The 17,557-nt window shown below is 42.7% G+C and overlaps 1 protein-coding gene across 4 annotated transcripts in view; it reads left to right on the top strand.

The window, feature by feature from the left end:
• The window catches only part of IZUMO1 (izumo sperm-oocyte fusion 1), a 268,814-nt gene extending 252,309 nt beyond the window's left edge, over positions 1 to 16,505 (top strand). For all 4 annotated transcript variants that reach the window (XM_078650921.1, XM_078650920.1, XM_078650919.1 and 1 more), the window contains one exon: positions 16,256 to 16,505. In XM_078650921.1, coding sequence (XP_078507047.1) covers positions 16,256 to 16,355 — 100 coding nt within the window. In that variant the 3' untranslated portion in view covers positions 16,356 to 16,505. The remainder of the gene's footprint in view (positions 1 to 16,255) is intronic.
• The last annotated feature ends 1,052 nt before the right edge of the window (positions 16,506 to 17,557 follow it).

Here is a 17,557-nt window from a genome sequence, read left to right as displayed (position 1 = left end):
CAGGCGGTCGCCGGGCAAAGCCCGGGCCGAGGGCGGGCCCGTTGTAGCCCGTTAGAGACCGTTTAAGGCCGGGCTGGGCCTCCCATCTAACTCCTGAGCCCGAGTTGGACTGAACGTATGTGCACTTATTATATACTATAAATCTATTGTCATTTGTTTTTTTTTTATATGTCATATCTTCAAATATGTGTACACGTGGGAGCAGAAGTAAAACGGCTGCGGGGGGGGGCCCATTAACGGGCACTCTGGATAACTTCATTATAAGGGCAAATACCTTTATAGATCAAGGAATTTCATTAATGGAGCGCAGAGTGTCCCAAGATCTTGCCCTGGCAAAAAGATCATCTATGGGCCACTTTGCAACAGCTAAAACCCCCGATCAATCAAAGGGCGTGGTCCCTGTAGAAGCCCCTTTAGAAATCCGCGCCGATATTCATGCTCACAGACAGAGTTTGCCCAGCACGGTAGATCTATCAGTATCTCATCTTTTATCTGATTCCCAACTAAGCTTGGACTTAGAAAAAACTCCGGACTTAGTTGCTATTACTATACCTGATGATCTGAGTGGTAGCCAGCTGAGGGGCAAGAAGGAGGGTGCCATCCCTAAAAACTCAAGTAAAAAAAAGTAAGGGAAAGGGGCGAACAATTGAAAAAGACTTGTGGGGATACTGCCTTAACTCTGCATACAGACCATGACCATTCTTGTAACGTTGCCACAGAAGAGGCCTTGAGTAGAGTGAATATAGAGGCCTCGGTTAACCTGGTCAGGAATAGTGTCAGTGATGATGAGGTTGATATCTCACTCCTATCTAAGATAGGAGAACTTTTCAAACTTTACCTCTCCCCCATTGAGACAAGACTATCCCATATTGAAAAACAGCTAGCCGACCTGTGTGTTGTGCCTAAAAAACAAAACCTTCAGGGGGCTCAAAAAATAGGGGGAAATAAACCAAACAGCAATAAACTTGCTGACCATGTTACTAAAAAAAATCAGTATTAGTGACAAATACAAAACCTAAGCCGGCCTTGGCCCCTGAGAAGAAAGTTGTAGCAAAAACTAAAGTCTGTGCCATCCCCCCTCGAGAGGGGAAGACTCCATCTAGGGCACATACTTTGAAACCAAATGAGAATAAGAACGATGGAGGTTCATTTAGGAGAAGAGCGGTGAATTTGCCCCCCGAGGCAAGTCCTTACGTGGTGGTCATGACGGGGGTCCCGGAATTGGGTGACGCCGATGAGGAAGCTAATTGGTCATTAAAAAATAAGGTCCAACATTGGCTTAATTCAAACCGCCCCTTACCACCTCATCGGACAAGTAAGATCTTGACAGTGCGTAGGGTGACGTGGGTGGGACACAAGAGGAAATCTGTACAGGGCGATTGCATCCTGATTAATTTTGCAGATCCTCACACGGCTGACCATGTTTGTTCATGGAACACTCCGAATAGATATGAGGGAATTGCAACTAGACGACTTTCCTTCTTTTATCCCTCTAGGAGTGGACCAACATGTGATTGGAATATTGATAGAAACTGTCATAGAGTAGGGCATCGGGATCGGGGTGGAGATTGGGGGATGTGGGGGGTGCAGCCCACCACGGAGCTAGCTTTCAGGGATAACTGGGGTGGTTTCCCGACCGCAAATAGGTGTAGTTGCCTGGAGATGGTCGACTGACGGCTAAAATCCACCAGTTTATTAGAGGGTGAGAGGATGGATTCTGTAGCCTTAAGGGGGAGAGTCAGTGGGTATATAAATGATTGCTCTGTTGTGTTGGATGTCCAGGCAGTTGAGGATGAAAGTGTGGTTTATACCTCTCTTGGCCTAGCGTCTGTAGGAACAGACAGTACTGTTGAATTAGCGACAAATCCCATCACTGATAGTGAAGTAAATATTTCGGCTAGGACTTGTTACACTTGCCCAGTTGTAGCAAAGGAGGCTGATGGAGAAGCTGCAGGGGGTGGTATAGAAACGACACCTCAGCTAGATGGTACCCGCGAGACTAACCCATCAGTAGTAACAACTGTCCCCCCATTGGTTGACCATGTTATAGGGCCCGATTCACAGAACTAACTTAAGACAAAATCCTAAACTTACTACCATTTTCGTATTCACAGAAGGCACTTACTCATTTTGGTATTCACAGAAGACACTTACTCATTTCGGTATTCACAGAAGTTAGGAGTCCTATTTTTAGGACTCCTAAATGCCATCTGTGAATACAGAAAGTCCTAAAGGTAGGATTTTTCTCAATTTAGTAGTAGTAAAGTTAGGACTCCTAACTTTAGGACTCCTAAATGCCTTCTGTGAATACGGAAAGTCTTAAACATAGGATTTTTCTCAGTTTAGTAGTAGTAAAGTTGAGAAAAATCCTAATGTTAAGACTTTCGGTATTCACAGAAGGCATTTAGGAGTCCAAAAGTTAGGAGTCCTAACTTTACTACTACTAAATTGAGAAAAATCCTAATTTTAAGACTTTCGGTATTCACAGCAGGCATTTAGGAGTTCTAAAGTAAGGAGTCCTAACTTTACTACTACTAAACTGAGAAAAACCCTAATTTTAAGACTTTCGGTATTCACAGAAGGCATTTAGGAGTCCACAAGTTAGGAGTCCTAACTTTACTACTACTAAATTGAGAAAAATCCTAATTTTAAGACTTTCGGTATTCACAGCAGGCATTTAGGAGTTCTAAAGTAAGGAGTCCTAACTTTACTACTACTAAACTGAGAAAAACCCTAATTTTAAGACTTTCGGTATTCACAGAAGGCATTTAGGAGTCCAAAAGTTAGGAGTCCTAACTTTACTACTACTAAATTGAGACAAATCCTAATTTTAAGACTTTCGGTATTCACAGCAGGCATTTAGGAGTTCTAAAGTAAGGAGTCCTAACTTTACTACTACTAAACTGAGAAAAACCCAAATTTTAAGACTTTCGGTATTCACAGAAGGCATTTAGGAGTCCAAAAGTTAGGAGTCCTAACTTTACTACTACTAAATTGAGAAAAATCCTAATTTTAAGACTTTCGGCATTCACAGAAGGCATTTAGGAGTCCTAAAGTTAGGAGTCCTAACTTTACTACTACTAAATTGAGAAAAATCCTAACTTTAAGACTTTCGGTATTCACAGAAGGCATTTAAGAGTCCTAAAGTTAGGACTCCTAACTTCTGTGAATACCAAAATGAGTAAGTGCCTTCTGTGACTACCAAAACGGTAGTAAGTTTAGGATTTTGTCTTAAGTTAGTTCTGTGAATCGGGCCCAATGCTCTTAGTGATCACTTTCCTATCTCCGCAATTTTCAGCAGGGGAGAGGGACGAGGTCAAGGACCCAACGTAGTAGAAAATATATATAGTCATGGGATACACTTAAATAGAACAATTGGCTACTCAATAAAATGGAGTAGGGTTGACCCTATAGGAGTCCTGCAAAGCCTAGTAGCAGATCACTTACCAGATTTTATGATTTGTCTTGCGGAATATCCTAATTTCCAAGAGGTTGCGGCAGCTTTCCAGAAAATTAGCGCACAAACCTGTAGGAAATTAACAGGGATTGCTCGGGGGGGGATAGTCTTAAAGTGAAGGGTTGGTTTAACTCTGATTGTAGTAAGGCGCATGCCCTTCTTAAAATAACTTTAAAATCAGTGCCAAGAATCCCCCTAGAAATAAAGTCTGCTAGAGCAATTTATAAACTTGCCCTGCAGAAACGCAATGCCCTGCAGAAACGCAAAAAGGAATTGAAAGAGGCGGCGTGGGGAGATCTGCATAAGGCGTGTGCATTAAGAGACAATACTGCCTTCTGGAGAGCAGTAAACGCTCTTTTCTTTGTGGAAAGAAGTTGCGATGTGATGGAGATTGCCATAGAGGAGACGGTTTGGGTCAGTCATTTCACCGAGCTCTATAAAATAGATAGCACTGTCAGACCAGGCAGGACTAATACAAATGAGCAAGTAACCTTAGAGCCTATTCCCCATGAATTTTTCCCTTTGGATATAGTTTTCTCCTTAGCAGAGGTGGAATTGGCTATCACAGAAAGTTCTAATAGCAAGGCCCCAGGACCAGACGGGATTCCCATTGATATTTATAAGGAAAACACCGCCTTGTGGGCACCGCTCCTGACAAATGTGTTAAATAGTTATAATTAAGTTGGATTTCCGTCCACTTGGCAGGATGCGATAGTAGTGCCAATATTCAAAAAGGGAGATCGTAATGATCCTAAATGCTACAGGCCCATTTCACTGCGTGACTCCCTTATGATAATAGCAGGACGAGTTATACTAAACAGACTACAGGGATGGGCCAAGGATAAAGGCATTTTATCTAAATTTCAATATGGGTTCAAGTCTGGTTTGGGTACTGTTGAGCAAGGACTTAACCTGGCATTGCTGATAGGGAAATATAAGACCGCCAAAAAGGGAAACTTATTTATGACATTTGTTGATCTCAGTTCAGCATTTGATTGTCTAAGTCACGATATCTTGTGGGATACTCTGTTACGGCTGGGAGTGGATCCAAATATTCGAAATTTTTTAATGGAAGTTTACAGAGGGGCAGGGGCGAAGGTGCGTTACGGCAAGAAAGGCGAATGTACAGAAAAGTTTCCAATAATGAAGGGTGTTCGCCAGGGATGTATCCTGGCGCCCTTTCTTTTTATTAATTAAACAAGGTGGTTTTGGGTCTCAGGGATTATTTTTAATGACCACTCAACACTATACTCCCCGGGGGTAACTGAACAAAATACAAATAATAGTGGAGGGTCAAAAGAGCGAATTTCAAAGAAAACGACTATGTGAGAAAACCAGTGGCAATAGTCCACTAATCAGGGTACATCATTCGTGGTTGTTGAAAAATACCCATCAGTAGCTCTTCCTTGGTGCCCTTTTCATCATGTGGGTTCCTTCTAACCATGAAGGATGGTATTTTGGTATGGTCAATATTGATAGCATAAGGACCAGTGATGGTATGACTGGGTCACAGGGAGCTACTGAAAAGCAGTGCGAGGGGGTGTGGTAAAGTGCAAAAAGTGCAGGGTAGTGATATTTAAAATTAGATAACTATGAGGAAAAATTATTTATTGCAGACCTCAGAGTTTCTAAGAGTTAAAAAGAGCGAAATTGGTAGTTTCACCTAATAGCTACCAACAGGTTGGTCGACATGTTTCAGCAGAATTTCGGATCACAGAGGTATCCACTGCATTCCTCAGGACCTGTATCGCTACTGCTAGTGTTGTGTTAGAAAAAGTAAAAAGGAAAAATTTCACCTGGGTACTAGTGAAGAATCATTCTCCCAGCTGAGAAGTCCGGTGTAGAGCAAACATAGTCGAGAACAAAGGAAAAACATACAATTAGTATATCTACGGTATCCAAAACACTTTCATGGTATACCATATCTATAAAGAGAAACTATAATGCAATCCTCTTAGTAGTACTTTTATTCCTACATATAACCACAATACCTTGATATGATATGTAGTAGGACTCTCACTTACCATGTTGTGCAGGAGAGTACTGCCTCACCTCACCTGGCTCACAGCGCAGGTAATTGAAGCACCGCTCTAATGTAAAAAGAGAGACATACAAAGACACGTCAGCGACAGCTGACTTCACACTTAATCACAGCTTTTTCTGGTGCTTTTGCGGGTCAAAAAATAGGCCAATATGCCCTGGCTTGGGCTTCGGCAACATTTAGTAATATGGCACTGGCAAGACCTCCGTTTGCAGGGAAGGGTGTATTTTATCGATTGTTCTTGGAAGAAGAACAATTATATTTAATCACAAATGGGAGCGTAAACGGCATCTGTATTAGCCCAGATCACCGCCTTGTAGTAACACATGATTATAGGATGTCTCCCTGAGTAATCTGAATGAGCCACTGCGAAAATCACAGAGAAAATCTCCGCTTTTAGGAGTGTGTCTCAATAAATGTGTGGTCGCGTTAAGACTAACACGCGATTAATCAATAAGTAGTCTGGATGAACCACAGAGAAAATGTCAGCGTTTAGTAGCGTGTCTCAATTAATGTCTGTTCGCGTTTAGACTAACACGCGATTAATCAGTGCCCCAGATCTTCAGTGCAAGCGGTTATGACAATTTTGTATCCCGCCGTGGTAGATTGACAAAAATATTACCGCTTTGTAATGTCTGTTTGCGTTTAGACTAAAACGCGATTAATCAGTGCCCCAGATCTTCAGCGCAAGCGGTTATGACAATTTTGTATCCCGCCGTGGTAGATTGACAAAAATATATTACCGCTTTGTAAGCGTATACTGCGAGCGGGGAGGCAGCATAGCCTGATAGAAACACTAGCGCTCAGCGATCCCTGCTCTGTACACATCCTGGGGAAGAGCGCGCATACAGTGGCTGCCTACTTCTATGATCGCTGACAGACAGGCATAGAGAGCGTGTCTCTTACCTGTCCGTCGGTACTTCCAGCGTCCCTCTGGCTGTAAGGGGAGGTGACGCGCGTAACTACCAGCAACAATTTCACTTCCTCAAGTGGGCGTATCCCATTACATCACGTGCCCCTAGAGGATTGTGGGACATGTAGTCCAAGGAAGGAAATACCTGATTCCACACGTTTTAAGTTGTGTGATCTATTTCGCTTACGTTATGGTTACATAATCAAATGCGCGGGCATTTATTCAAGAGGGTACTCCAGTCTAATTAGACTTCAAGTAGATCATTAGATATTAAAAAATGCCAGCAGACCTCGCCGGCAGGTTGATATACACAACTAAGGTGTTGTGGGATATGTGGTGCCATAATGAATAGCGTGTGGATCTACACTATTGGATGGGATCTATCCGTAAAGATTCACAATCAATCTATGGGTGATCTAAGAGTGATGTTAGTATGTGTAGATACCATCACCTGGGGAGGGCAAACGTAGCCTTGTATCTGGTCAGAACTAATGCCAAAACCCCTGATCGGGTTTGTGTCTTGAGATTACCCTCACAGTGTGATAGGGGAATATTTATCAGAGTGACATCCACGGGATGTCATCGTTCAACCCATCCTTGTCTGAGTTAAGGGTATACACCCATTTTTGTTCTTTCTTGAACAAAAACTTGTTTGTGTCTGTCACGTGGTTAGGTATCAGTGGTTGTTCTAGCACAGTCCAACGGAAATCATTTGGGCCATGTCCCACCTCCAGAAAATGGTTGGTCATTTTGGTGGACTGTTTCCGACACCTGATGGTACTCTTGTGTTCGGAAATGCGTGTCTTAACTTTTCTGGTCGTCATCCCCACGTATTTATACTCACAGGGGCAGACTATCAGGTAAATGACATTTAGACTATTGCAATTGGTGAAGCGCCTTTGTTCCCACTGACGCCCACCCCCAATGTCAATAGTTCTTGATTTGGCAGTCTGCGGGCATGCAGCACAATTCCCACATGGATGGTGACCTGTCACGGCTGGCATGTCCCAGAGTGTACCTACTGCTCTAGGGGTCACTGATCTAGGTCTGGTGTGGACCAATTGGTCCTTTAGATTTCTGCCCCTTTTGAAGGCAAACAACGGGGGAGGCAAATTGTCATTACCCGTGTTGAGGATACCCCAATGTTTCTTTATGATCTTCTGTATCTGGTTGGAGCGAGTGCCAAACGTGTTGACACAGGTGATCCGAGGTTCTTGTGTTTTGGGAACTGATGGCTCCAGAAGGCTTTCGCGGTTGTTGTTGAACGCCCCCTTTTTCGATCTTCGTATCAGGTGCTTGGGATACTTTTTCTCAAGCAAGTTGTTCTCCAATATTTTGGCATGATTGAAGAAACTCTCCTTAGTAGAGCAATTCCTCTGGATTCTCAGGAATTGCCCATAAGGCAGGTTGTCTCTCAGAGCTTTTGGATGACAGCTATCGTAGCTCAACAGAGAGTTCCTTGCCATCGGTTTCCGATAGAGTTCGGATTGAAGACCAGTCGAGGTGACATTGATCTTGAGGTCCAGAAAAGCCAGATGTGTTTTGCTGTGTTCAACTGTAAACCGGAGGAATGCATTTCTGCTATTCAGCCAAACGTGGAAGGTTTGTAGCTCATCCACAGTCCCACGCCAGACCACGAGGACGTCATCGATGTAACGTTTCCATAGGCGTAGCGAGGCGAAAAAAGGGTTCGTTTCGGTGAGGATGATTTCTTCTTCGAACCGATGGACGTAGAGATTCGCCAGGCTAGGGGCAAAAACGCTGCCCATGCTGGTCCCAGAGACCTGTAGATACATGGAATCCTCAAATTGAAAGTAATTTTCGGTCATCGCTAGATTGGCCAAAGTCATGATGAAAGAAACCGGAGTGATTGAGTCTAAATCACGCGCTCGTAGCAAGGTCTCGATCACATCAAGAGTCTCTCTTTGGGGGATTGACGTGTAGAGAGATTCTACATCGAAGGATACCAGTAGATCCATGTTGGCATCAAACTCAACGTCTGGTAAAATCTTCAAAACATCCTTCGTGTCTTGTAGATATGTAGGCATATTGTGGACCATAGGTCTCAAAAAATGGTCTACGAATGTGGAGAGGGGTTCGAGAAGAGACCCAATGCCCGATATTATTGGGCGTCCGGGCGGTGGCCTTTGAGGTTTGTGCACTTTGGGTAGCACGTAGAAGTAAGGGACAACAGGATGTGCCAGTTGCAGATATGATGCCTCCTTCGATGTTATCCATCCCTCAGAGAGTGCTTCTTCAACATATTGTTTGATGGCCAGTGACAATCTCTCTGTAGGATCCTCAGCGAGTTTCCGATATGATCTCACATCGTTAAGTTGTCGAATGCATTCCTCACGGTATGTGGTTGTATCAAGGACAACTATAGCACCGCCCTTATCGGCAGGTTTGATCACTACCGAAGAATCCTCTGTAAGATTTTTTAGAGCTGCCTACCCAAAGTGCACAAACCTCAAAGGCCACCGCCCGGACGCCCAATAATATCGGGCATTGGGTCTCTTCTCGAACCCCTCTCCACATTCGTAGACCATTTTTTGAGACCTATGGTCCACAATATGCCTACATATCTACAAGACACGAAGGATGTTTTGAAGATTTTACCAGACGTTGAGTTTGATGCCAACATGGATCTACTGGTATCCTTCGATGTAGAATCTCTCTACACGTCAATCCCCCAAAGAGAGACTCTTGATGTGATCGAGACCTTGCTACGAGCGCGTGATTTAGACTCAATCACTCCGGTTTCTTTCATCATGACTTTGGCCAATCTAGCGATGACCGAAAATTACTTTCAATTTGAGGATTCCATGTATCTACAGGTCTCTGGGACCAGCATGGGCAGCGTTTTTGCCCCTAGCCTGGCGAATCTCTACGTCCATCGGTTCGAAGAAGAAATCATCCTCACCGAAACGAACCCTTTTTTCGCCTCGCTACGCCTATGGAAACGTTACATCGATGACGTCCTCGTGGTCTGGCGTGGGACTGTGGATGAGCTACAAACCTTCCACGTTTGGCTGAATAGCAGAAATGCATTCCTCCGGTTTACAGTTGAACACAGCAAAACACATCTGGCTTTTCTGGACCTCAAGATCAATGTCACCTCGACTGGTCTTCAATCCGAACTCTATCGGAAACCGATGGCAAGGAACTCTCTGTTGAGCTACGATAGCTGTCATCCAAAAGCTCTGAGAGACAACCTGCCTTATGGGCAATTCCTGAGAATCCAGAGGAATTGCTCTACTAAGGAGAGTTTCTTCAATCATGCCAAAATATTGGAGAACAACTTGCTTGAGAAAAAGTATCCCAAGCACCTGATACGAAGATCGAAAAAGAGGGCGTTCAACAACAACCGCGAAAGCCTTCTGGAGCCATCAGTTCCCAAAACACAAGAACCTCGGATCACCTGTGTCAACACGTTTGGCACTCGCTCCAACCAGATACAGAAGATCATAAAGAAACATTGGGGTATCCTCAACACGGGTAATGACAATTTGCCTCCCCCGTTGTTTGCCTTCAAAAGGGGCAGAAATCTAAAGGACCAATTGGTCCACACCAGACCTAGATCAGTGACCCCTAGAGCAGTAGGTACACTCTGGGACATGCCAGCCGTGACAGGTCACCATCCATGTGGGAATTGTGCTGCATGCCCGCAGACTGCCAAATCAAGAACTATTGACATTGGGGGTGGGCGTCAGTGGGAACAAAGGCGCTTCACCAATTGCAATAGTCTAAATGTCATTTACCTGATAGTCTGCCCCTGTGAGTATAAATACGTGGGGATGACGACCAGAAAAGTTAAGACACGCATTTCCGAACACAAGAGTACCATCAGGTGTCGGAAACAGTCCACCAAAATGACCAACCATTTTCTGGAGGTGGGACATGGCCCAAATGATTTCCGTTGGACTGTGCTAGAACAACCACTGATACCTAACCACGTGACAGACACAAACAAGTTTTTGTTCAAGAAAGAACAAAAATGGGTGTATACCCTTAACTCAGACAAGGATGGGTTGAACGATGACATCCCGTGGATGTCACTCTGATAAATATTCCCCTATCACACTGTGAGGGTAATCTCAAGACACAAACCCGATCAGGGGTTTTGGCATTAGTTCTGACCAGATACAAGGCTACGTTTGCCCTCCCCAGGTGATGGTATCTACACATACTAACATCACTCTTAGATCACCCATAGATTGATTGTGAATCTTTACGGATAGATCCCATCCAATAGTGTAGATCCACACGCTATTCATTATGGCACCACATATCCCACAACACCTTAGTTGTGTATATCAACCTGCCGGCGAGGTCTGCTGGCATTTTTTAATATCTAATGATCTACTTGAAGTCTAATTAGACTGGAGTACCCTCTTGAATAAATGCCCGCGCATTTGATTATGTAACCATAACGTAAGCGAAATAGATCACACAACTTAAAACGTGTGGAATCAGGTATTTCCTTCCTTGGACTACATGTCCCACAATCCTCTAGGGGCACGTGATGTAATGGGATACGCCCACTTGAGGAAGTGAAATTGTTGCTGGTAGTTACGCGCGTCACCTCCCCTTACAGCCAGAGGGACGCTGGAAGTACCGACGGGCAGGTAAGAGACACGCTCTCTATGCCTGTCTGTCAGCGATCATAGAAGTAGGCAGCCACTGTATGCGTGCTCTCCCCCAGGATGTGTACAGAGCAGGGATCGCTGAGCGCTAGTGTTTCTATCAGGCTATGCTGCCTCCCCGCTCGCAGTATACGCTTACAAAGCGGTAATATATTTTTGTCAATCTACCACGGCGGGATACAAAATTGTCATAACCGCTTGCGCTGAAGATCTGGGGCACTGATTAATCGCATTTTAGTCTAAACGCGAACAGACATTACAAAGCGGTAATATTTTTGTCAATCTACCACGGCGGGATACAAAATTGTCATAACCGCTTGCACTGAAGATCTGGGGCACTGATTAATCGCGTGTTAGTCTAAACGCGAACAGACATTAATTGAGACACGCTACTAAACGCTGACATTTTCTCTGTGGTTCATCCAGACTACTTATTGATTAATCGCGTGTTAGTCTTAACGCGACCACACATTTATTGAGACACACTCCTAAAAGCGGAGATTTTCTCTGTGATTTTCGCAGTGGCTCATTCAGATTACTCAGGGAGACATCCTATAATCATGTGTTACTACAAGGCGGTGATCTGGGCTAATACAGATGCCGTTTACGCTCCCATTTGTGATTAAATATAATTGTTCTTCTTCCAAGAACAATCGATAAAATACACCCTTCCCTGCAAACGGAGATCTTGCCAGTGCCATATTACTAAATGTTGCCGAAGCCCAAGCCAGGGCATATTGGCCTATTTTTTGACCCGCAAAAGCACCAGAAAAAGCTGTGATTAAGTGTGAAGTCAGCTGTCGCTGACGTGTCTTTGTATGTCTCTCTTTTTACATTAGAGCGGTGCTTCAATTACCTGCGCTGTGAGCCAGGTGAGGTGAGGCAGTACTCTCCTGCACAACATGGTAAGTGAGAGTCCTACTACATATCATATCAAGGTATTGTGGTTATATGTAGGAATAAAAGTACTACTAAGAGGATTGCATTATAGTTTCTCTTTATAGATATGGTATACCATGAAAGTGTTTTGGATACCATAGATATACTAATTGTATGTTTTTCCTTTGTTCTCGACTATGTTTGCTCTACACCGGACTTCTCAGCTGGGAGAATGATTCTTCACTAGTACCCAGGTGAAATTTTTCCTTTTTACTTTTTCTAACACAACACTAGCAGTAGCGATACAGGTCCTGAGGAATGCAGTGGATACCTCTGTGATCCGAAATTCTGCTGAAACATGTCGACCAACCTGTTGGTAGCTATTAGGTGAAACTACCAATTTCGCTCTTTTTAACTCTTAGAAACTCTGAGGTCTGCAATAAATAATTTTTCCTCATAGTTATCTAATTTTAAATATCACTACCCGGCACTTTTTGCACTTTACCACACCCCCTCGCACTGCTTTTCAGTAGCTCCCTGTGACCCAGTCATACCATCACTGGTCCTTATGCTGTCAATATTGACCATACCAAAATACCATCCTTCATGGTTAGAAGGAACCCACATGATGAAAAGGGCGCCAAGGAAGAGCTACTGATGGGTATTTTTCAACAACCACGAATGATGTACCCTGATTAGTGGACTATTGCCACTGGTTTTCTCACATAGTCGTTTTCTTTGAAATTCGCTCTTTTGACCCTCCACTATTATTTGTATTTTGCCCTTTCTTTTTAACCTACATATTAACAATGTAGCAGATCACCAAACACAATTGGCTGTGGACTATCCTCAAATTGATGGCACTGCGGTGCCTATTTTACTTTACGCAGATGATGCGGTTATTATGTCAAGAACCCAAGTAGGCCACCAGAAGGCGCTAACTGGATTCTCAGTATATATGGGATCTAGGGGCCTAAAAATAAATATAGGGAAAACCTATACCATGTGCTGCTCATCTAAAAATAAGGTTTCTTGCTACACATTTTTAGAGCAGTCAAAGATAGAAATAACAAATACTTTTTCTTATTTGGGGGTTGTTTTTAATAAAAAATGTTCATGGACTTCAACCATTACTACCAGGTGCCTAGCCTTTTCGCGAGCTATTGGAGCATTAATGCAGTTCGCACACAAGATGGGTGGCAGGCCTGTACGCATCTTGCTTGACATCTATAAAGCTAAGTGCGTATCAACTGCCATATATGGGGCCGGCATTTGGGGCATCTCAGACTGTCAGGAAATTCAGGTGAAGGAAAATAGTTTTCTTAGATATTTGTTAGCCGTCCCTAGGTCTACCCCAACCTACTCTTGCCATAAGGAACTTGCTTTGGTCTATATCACTGACTTAATTAGGACCAGTCCAGTGATGCTCTGGCATAAGATCTGGACCTCCACTGAAACTGATCTTAATAGGGCGGCCATCGCAGATTGCATGAAGCTCGAGGGGTCAAATAATATACAGTGGCTTTCTTATGTCAAGGATTTTCTGACAAATATAGGGCACCCAGAATTTTACTATACGCCTTTACTCATAACTTCCATCCCCAAAAAAACGCTTAAAGAAAAATGTACCTCTTTCCTGGCTGATCAACGCTGGTCTGTTGAGGGAAAGAAGGCTTCAGTTCTCCATCACCATTCACTACGGCAGGAGCCTGTGTCTGCAGCTTTATTTGGGCCCTGAGCTGGGTAGTTATGACAGAATGTTATTAGCACGGCTGAGAATGGGCATTTTCTTTAGGATGGTTACTTTCCCAGATATAAATGATTGGTTAAAAACCTAAGTAACTGCCCATGCGATGACCGTTCAGTACAGTATACTATTCGTTGTATTCTTTTTTGTAAATTTTATGGGTGAGGAAGGAGAAGATACTTAACTCTCTTGTTAAAGCGCTGGGGCCTAAGGCAGTGTAGACCTGCTCTTTTTAAGATTTTTCTACTTCAGGATGAAATAACTATTATTACTGTATCAAAGTTTTTAGAATTCATCATTAGATGTAGAACTTCAATGAGCCCATACATTTTTGAACTGTACTAGGCACTTTGTGTAAATAGTCTGGAAATATATTGGTGTAGTCAAACTGTATTTGTTTGCCTCAAATCAAAATGTAATTTTAAATGTTTTAATGTTTTTATATGTGCTTTTATGGTTTCTATGGAATCGAATAAAGCTATCTTTGACTTGATGTTTCAATTCAACAGACACCACAGAAACAGTTGTTTAATGCACCCATGACTAGTGTTGGGCCTACTGGCTGGAAGGTCCCTTGGCAGATTAGGTCACACAGTGAACTAAATCAATATTGCAAATACTTTTAAAAATATGGAGAAAATGTAGTGAACTGTGCAAGATTTTCCTTTATTAAAGAAGAAAAGTTGCATGTAAAAAATAAATATGCCCCATCTGATACTGCAGGTGACGCACCACAATAAATGTTAAAAATTAATTAGAAGTACAAAGAAACCACCAATCAAACAAACAACACCCTTATACATCAGTTTTTCAACTTACTTGTGAAATCTGAAATCCAAAGTCCTTAAGTCCAATGGTATATATGAAGCAGAGAATGAGAGTGATCCCACTTCCGATCCCAATGAAAAGTGACCAGGAGAGGGACAAAGCCCTGGGAGGAGCCTGTTGGACAGGAACAGGAAGTTGGAGTCTCTGGGGCACTTCCTTCCTGTTTGAAAAAATAAATAAAAAGAAAGGCTTCTCTCTTAACAAAACAAGTCTGAAAGCCAGTTTGAGAAGAAAATCCACTTCAAATGCATTTCAGCTGCATCTCCAGCATTATATCTGCTCGGCCGCTCCATTTGCGATCGGCATTTGATTAGCGCCGTCCTGGCCGGAAGCCATGAAATTGAGTGTGAAGTCTCGTACCACTAGACCTTGCTAGTGGTAGGAGAAGCTTTGCTCACATTTGCAAGCGGCCAGAGACTCTTGGCTCTCACAGTCAAGTGCCAAAACAAAACTTGAATGCACGAACAGGAAAAAAACTCTGTTTCGTGCCCTAAAGGCAGAATTCAGCATGGAGTGCCCGAATTCTGCCAACTCCGTGAGCAAGCAGAGTTTGCCACCCAGACCTAAAAGCTATAACAAGTGCACAGGTTGATTTCTGTGATCGTAAAAGGTGTATCACAAGTGAATACCTTTGTTAGAAATTGGGTCTCTAGTTGACAGAGGTGTGCACTTTGTCCAAGTAGGGACCACAATCCTAGTCAGGGTAAGTCAATACACACCCAAAATTACCCTGTGCTCACCCTCTGGTAACTTGGCACAGAACAGTCAGGATTAACTTAAGAGGCAATGTGTAAAGTACTTGTGCAATACAGTAAAAACACCATACAAAAATAATTCACACCAGGTTAGTAAAATCGAGCATAATGTATTGAACCAGTAAGTAGAACTAAAGTTATGAATTTTTGAGGAATATTTGCAAATATGGTACTTAAAAGCATAAAGCACCAACCTGGGCTATCTGGCCGCGTTTGACTGGGTCAAATCCAAAAGTTCTGGCCAATGATCTATCTCTCTTCCTTTTCTTTCATCCCAGATCTATCTCTCTTCCTTCTCTTCTATTCCAGATGTCACTCCCCTTCTCTTCCATCCCACATCTATCGCTCTCCCTTCTATTCCATCCCAGATATATCTCTCTCGTTACTCTTCCATCCCAGATCTATTTCTCTTCCTTATCTTCCATTCCAGATCTCTCTCTCTCTTCCCTCTCTTCCATCCCAGAGCTACCTCTCTTCCTTCTTTTCCATTTCGGACATCTCTCCCTTCTCTTCCATCCCACATCTATCTCTCCCCCTTCTCTTTCATCCTAAACCTATCTTTCTCCCTTCTCTTCCATCCCTGGTCTATCTCTCTCCCTTCTCTTCCACCCCTGATCTATTTCCCTCCCTTCTCTTCCATCCCAGATCTATTTCTCTCCCTTCTCTTCTATCTCAAATATATCTCTCTCCCTTCCTATTCTGTCACAGATCTATCTCTCTCCCTTCACTTCCATCCCAGATCCATCTCTCTCCCTTCTCTTCCATCCCAGATCCATCTCTCTCCCTTCTCTTCCATGCCCAGCTAAGATGCTAGTGGGAGGACAAAAAGTCTTTAGTTGGACATTTCACATTTATTTAGTGGGAGGACAAATAGTCTTTAGTTAGACTTTACACATTTATTTATGTCACTGAAGAAATGCTGGTTGTCTCCATCTAATTTATTATCTCCATACAATACTGATGCTCAGAAACTCTTTTCTTTGTTCCAGCGTCTTTATTTGCCGCAGGATAGAAGGCGTAGACCCAATATTGGAGCGACTGGAAAAGAGAGAACAGGAAAGAGAAATACTCCTAATGACTTACGGATGAGAGTGATGCCAACCATGGATGCCAAGAGTGGAATGTCTTTGTTCTACTCATTTTACATTACTTCTGTAATGGTATTTTTTTTGCCTTGCAAAAATACATATTCTTTACTTTTATTAAAATGTTGCTCCAGTTTTGGTTTTCTTGGCTCTATATTTTGGTTTATCACCACATTTAACCACAATCCCTACCAGCTGGAATTTTTACAACCTGCACTGATGCAGTAAGCCACAGTTTCCTCTTATTCTTCTAGCGGGGAACACTAAATTTAGGAAAATGATATCAATCTAAAATTATATTGCACCTAGTATATCGGTGATTTCTACATCATCATGGTAAATATAGTGGGCCTTCTTCACATACAAAGTAATACAACTACAATTAGACATTTAAATCCACATCTGAGTTTAATTTTCCTGTAGAGGGGAAATGGAATCTCCCTTCCAAATGCATTAAAAAAACACTCTACAAGGAAACTATTTTCCCAGTAGATACACACCGTATCTTACACTCCCACCAAATTTAGGGTGGATTCATTTCCTTTACTACCCTTGAGAGGGATTTACACCAGCCCTTGGCTTGAGTATAATCTGACCCTTTTTAGGTTGAAAAAGAAAATTGTGGGCGTTCACATACTTCCAAGGCCAACAATGCCTTGCAACATTCATAAACTGCCTTAATTCCATCCCTTGAATGGGATTTGTGGGTGTGGAGTCTTCTGCATGTTTTGCTTAGACCTCCAAACCCATAAACGGGCTTACTCCTGCCAGAATCCCCATAAATTACTGGCAGTTGTAATTGGGGTAAATATGTTTATAAACTTATGTTTTCTACCACATTTACCTCTGTTATATAGGTCCATTGGTATTACTTTTGCCTTTGCATTGTCCACCTAACCAAATTAGCCATTATATTAACCTTTTTACACTTCTCTATAGTTTGATGTAGTGGTATGATGATGTACTGGATGCAGAATTATTGTCATACAATTAAACACATCTGATATTGAAAGTGTGTACTGCATAGAAAAGATGGGCCATTTACATTTTTTAAATAGCGACTCCGTAGGAATCGCTATTTAAGAAATGTAAAAGGATATATACATAATTCGTGATTCCATAATAGCAATTCCTACAGATTAGGAATCGCTGTTCGGGAAGCGCCATTAGAAATGCCATTGCATTCCAGCCCATGGGCGAAATAGG

Source organism: Lissotriton helveticus, chromosome 7 (genome assembly GCF_964261635.1).
Source record: "Lissotriton helveticus chromosome 7, aLisHel1.1, whole genome shotgun sequence".
In the NCBI taxonomy this organism is placed as follows: domain Eukaryota; kingdom Metazoa; phylum Chordata; class Amphibia; order Caudata; family Salamandridae; genus Lissotriton; species Lissotriton helveticus.
Note: the sequence above shows the minus strand (reverse complement) of the source record. Positions and strands in the feature narration are given on the sequence as shown.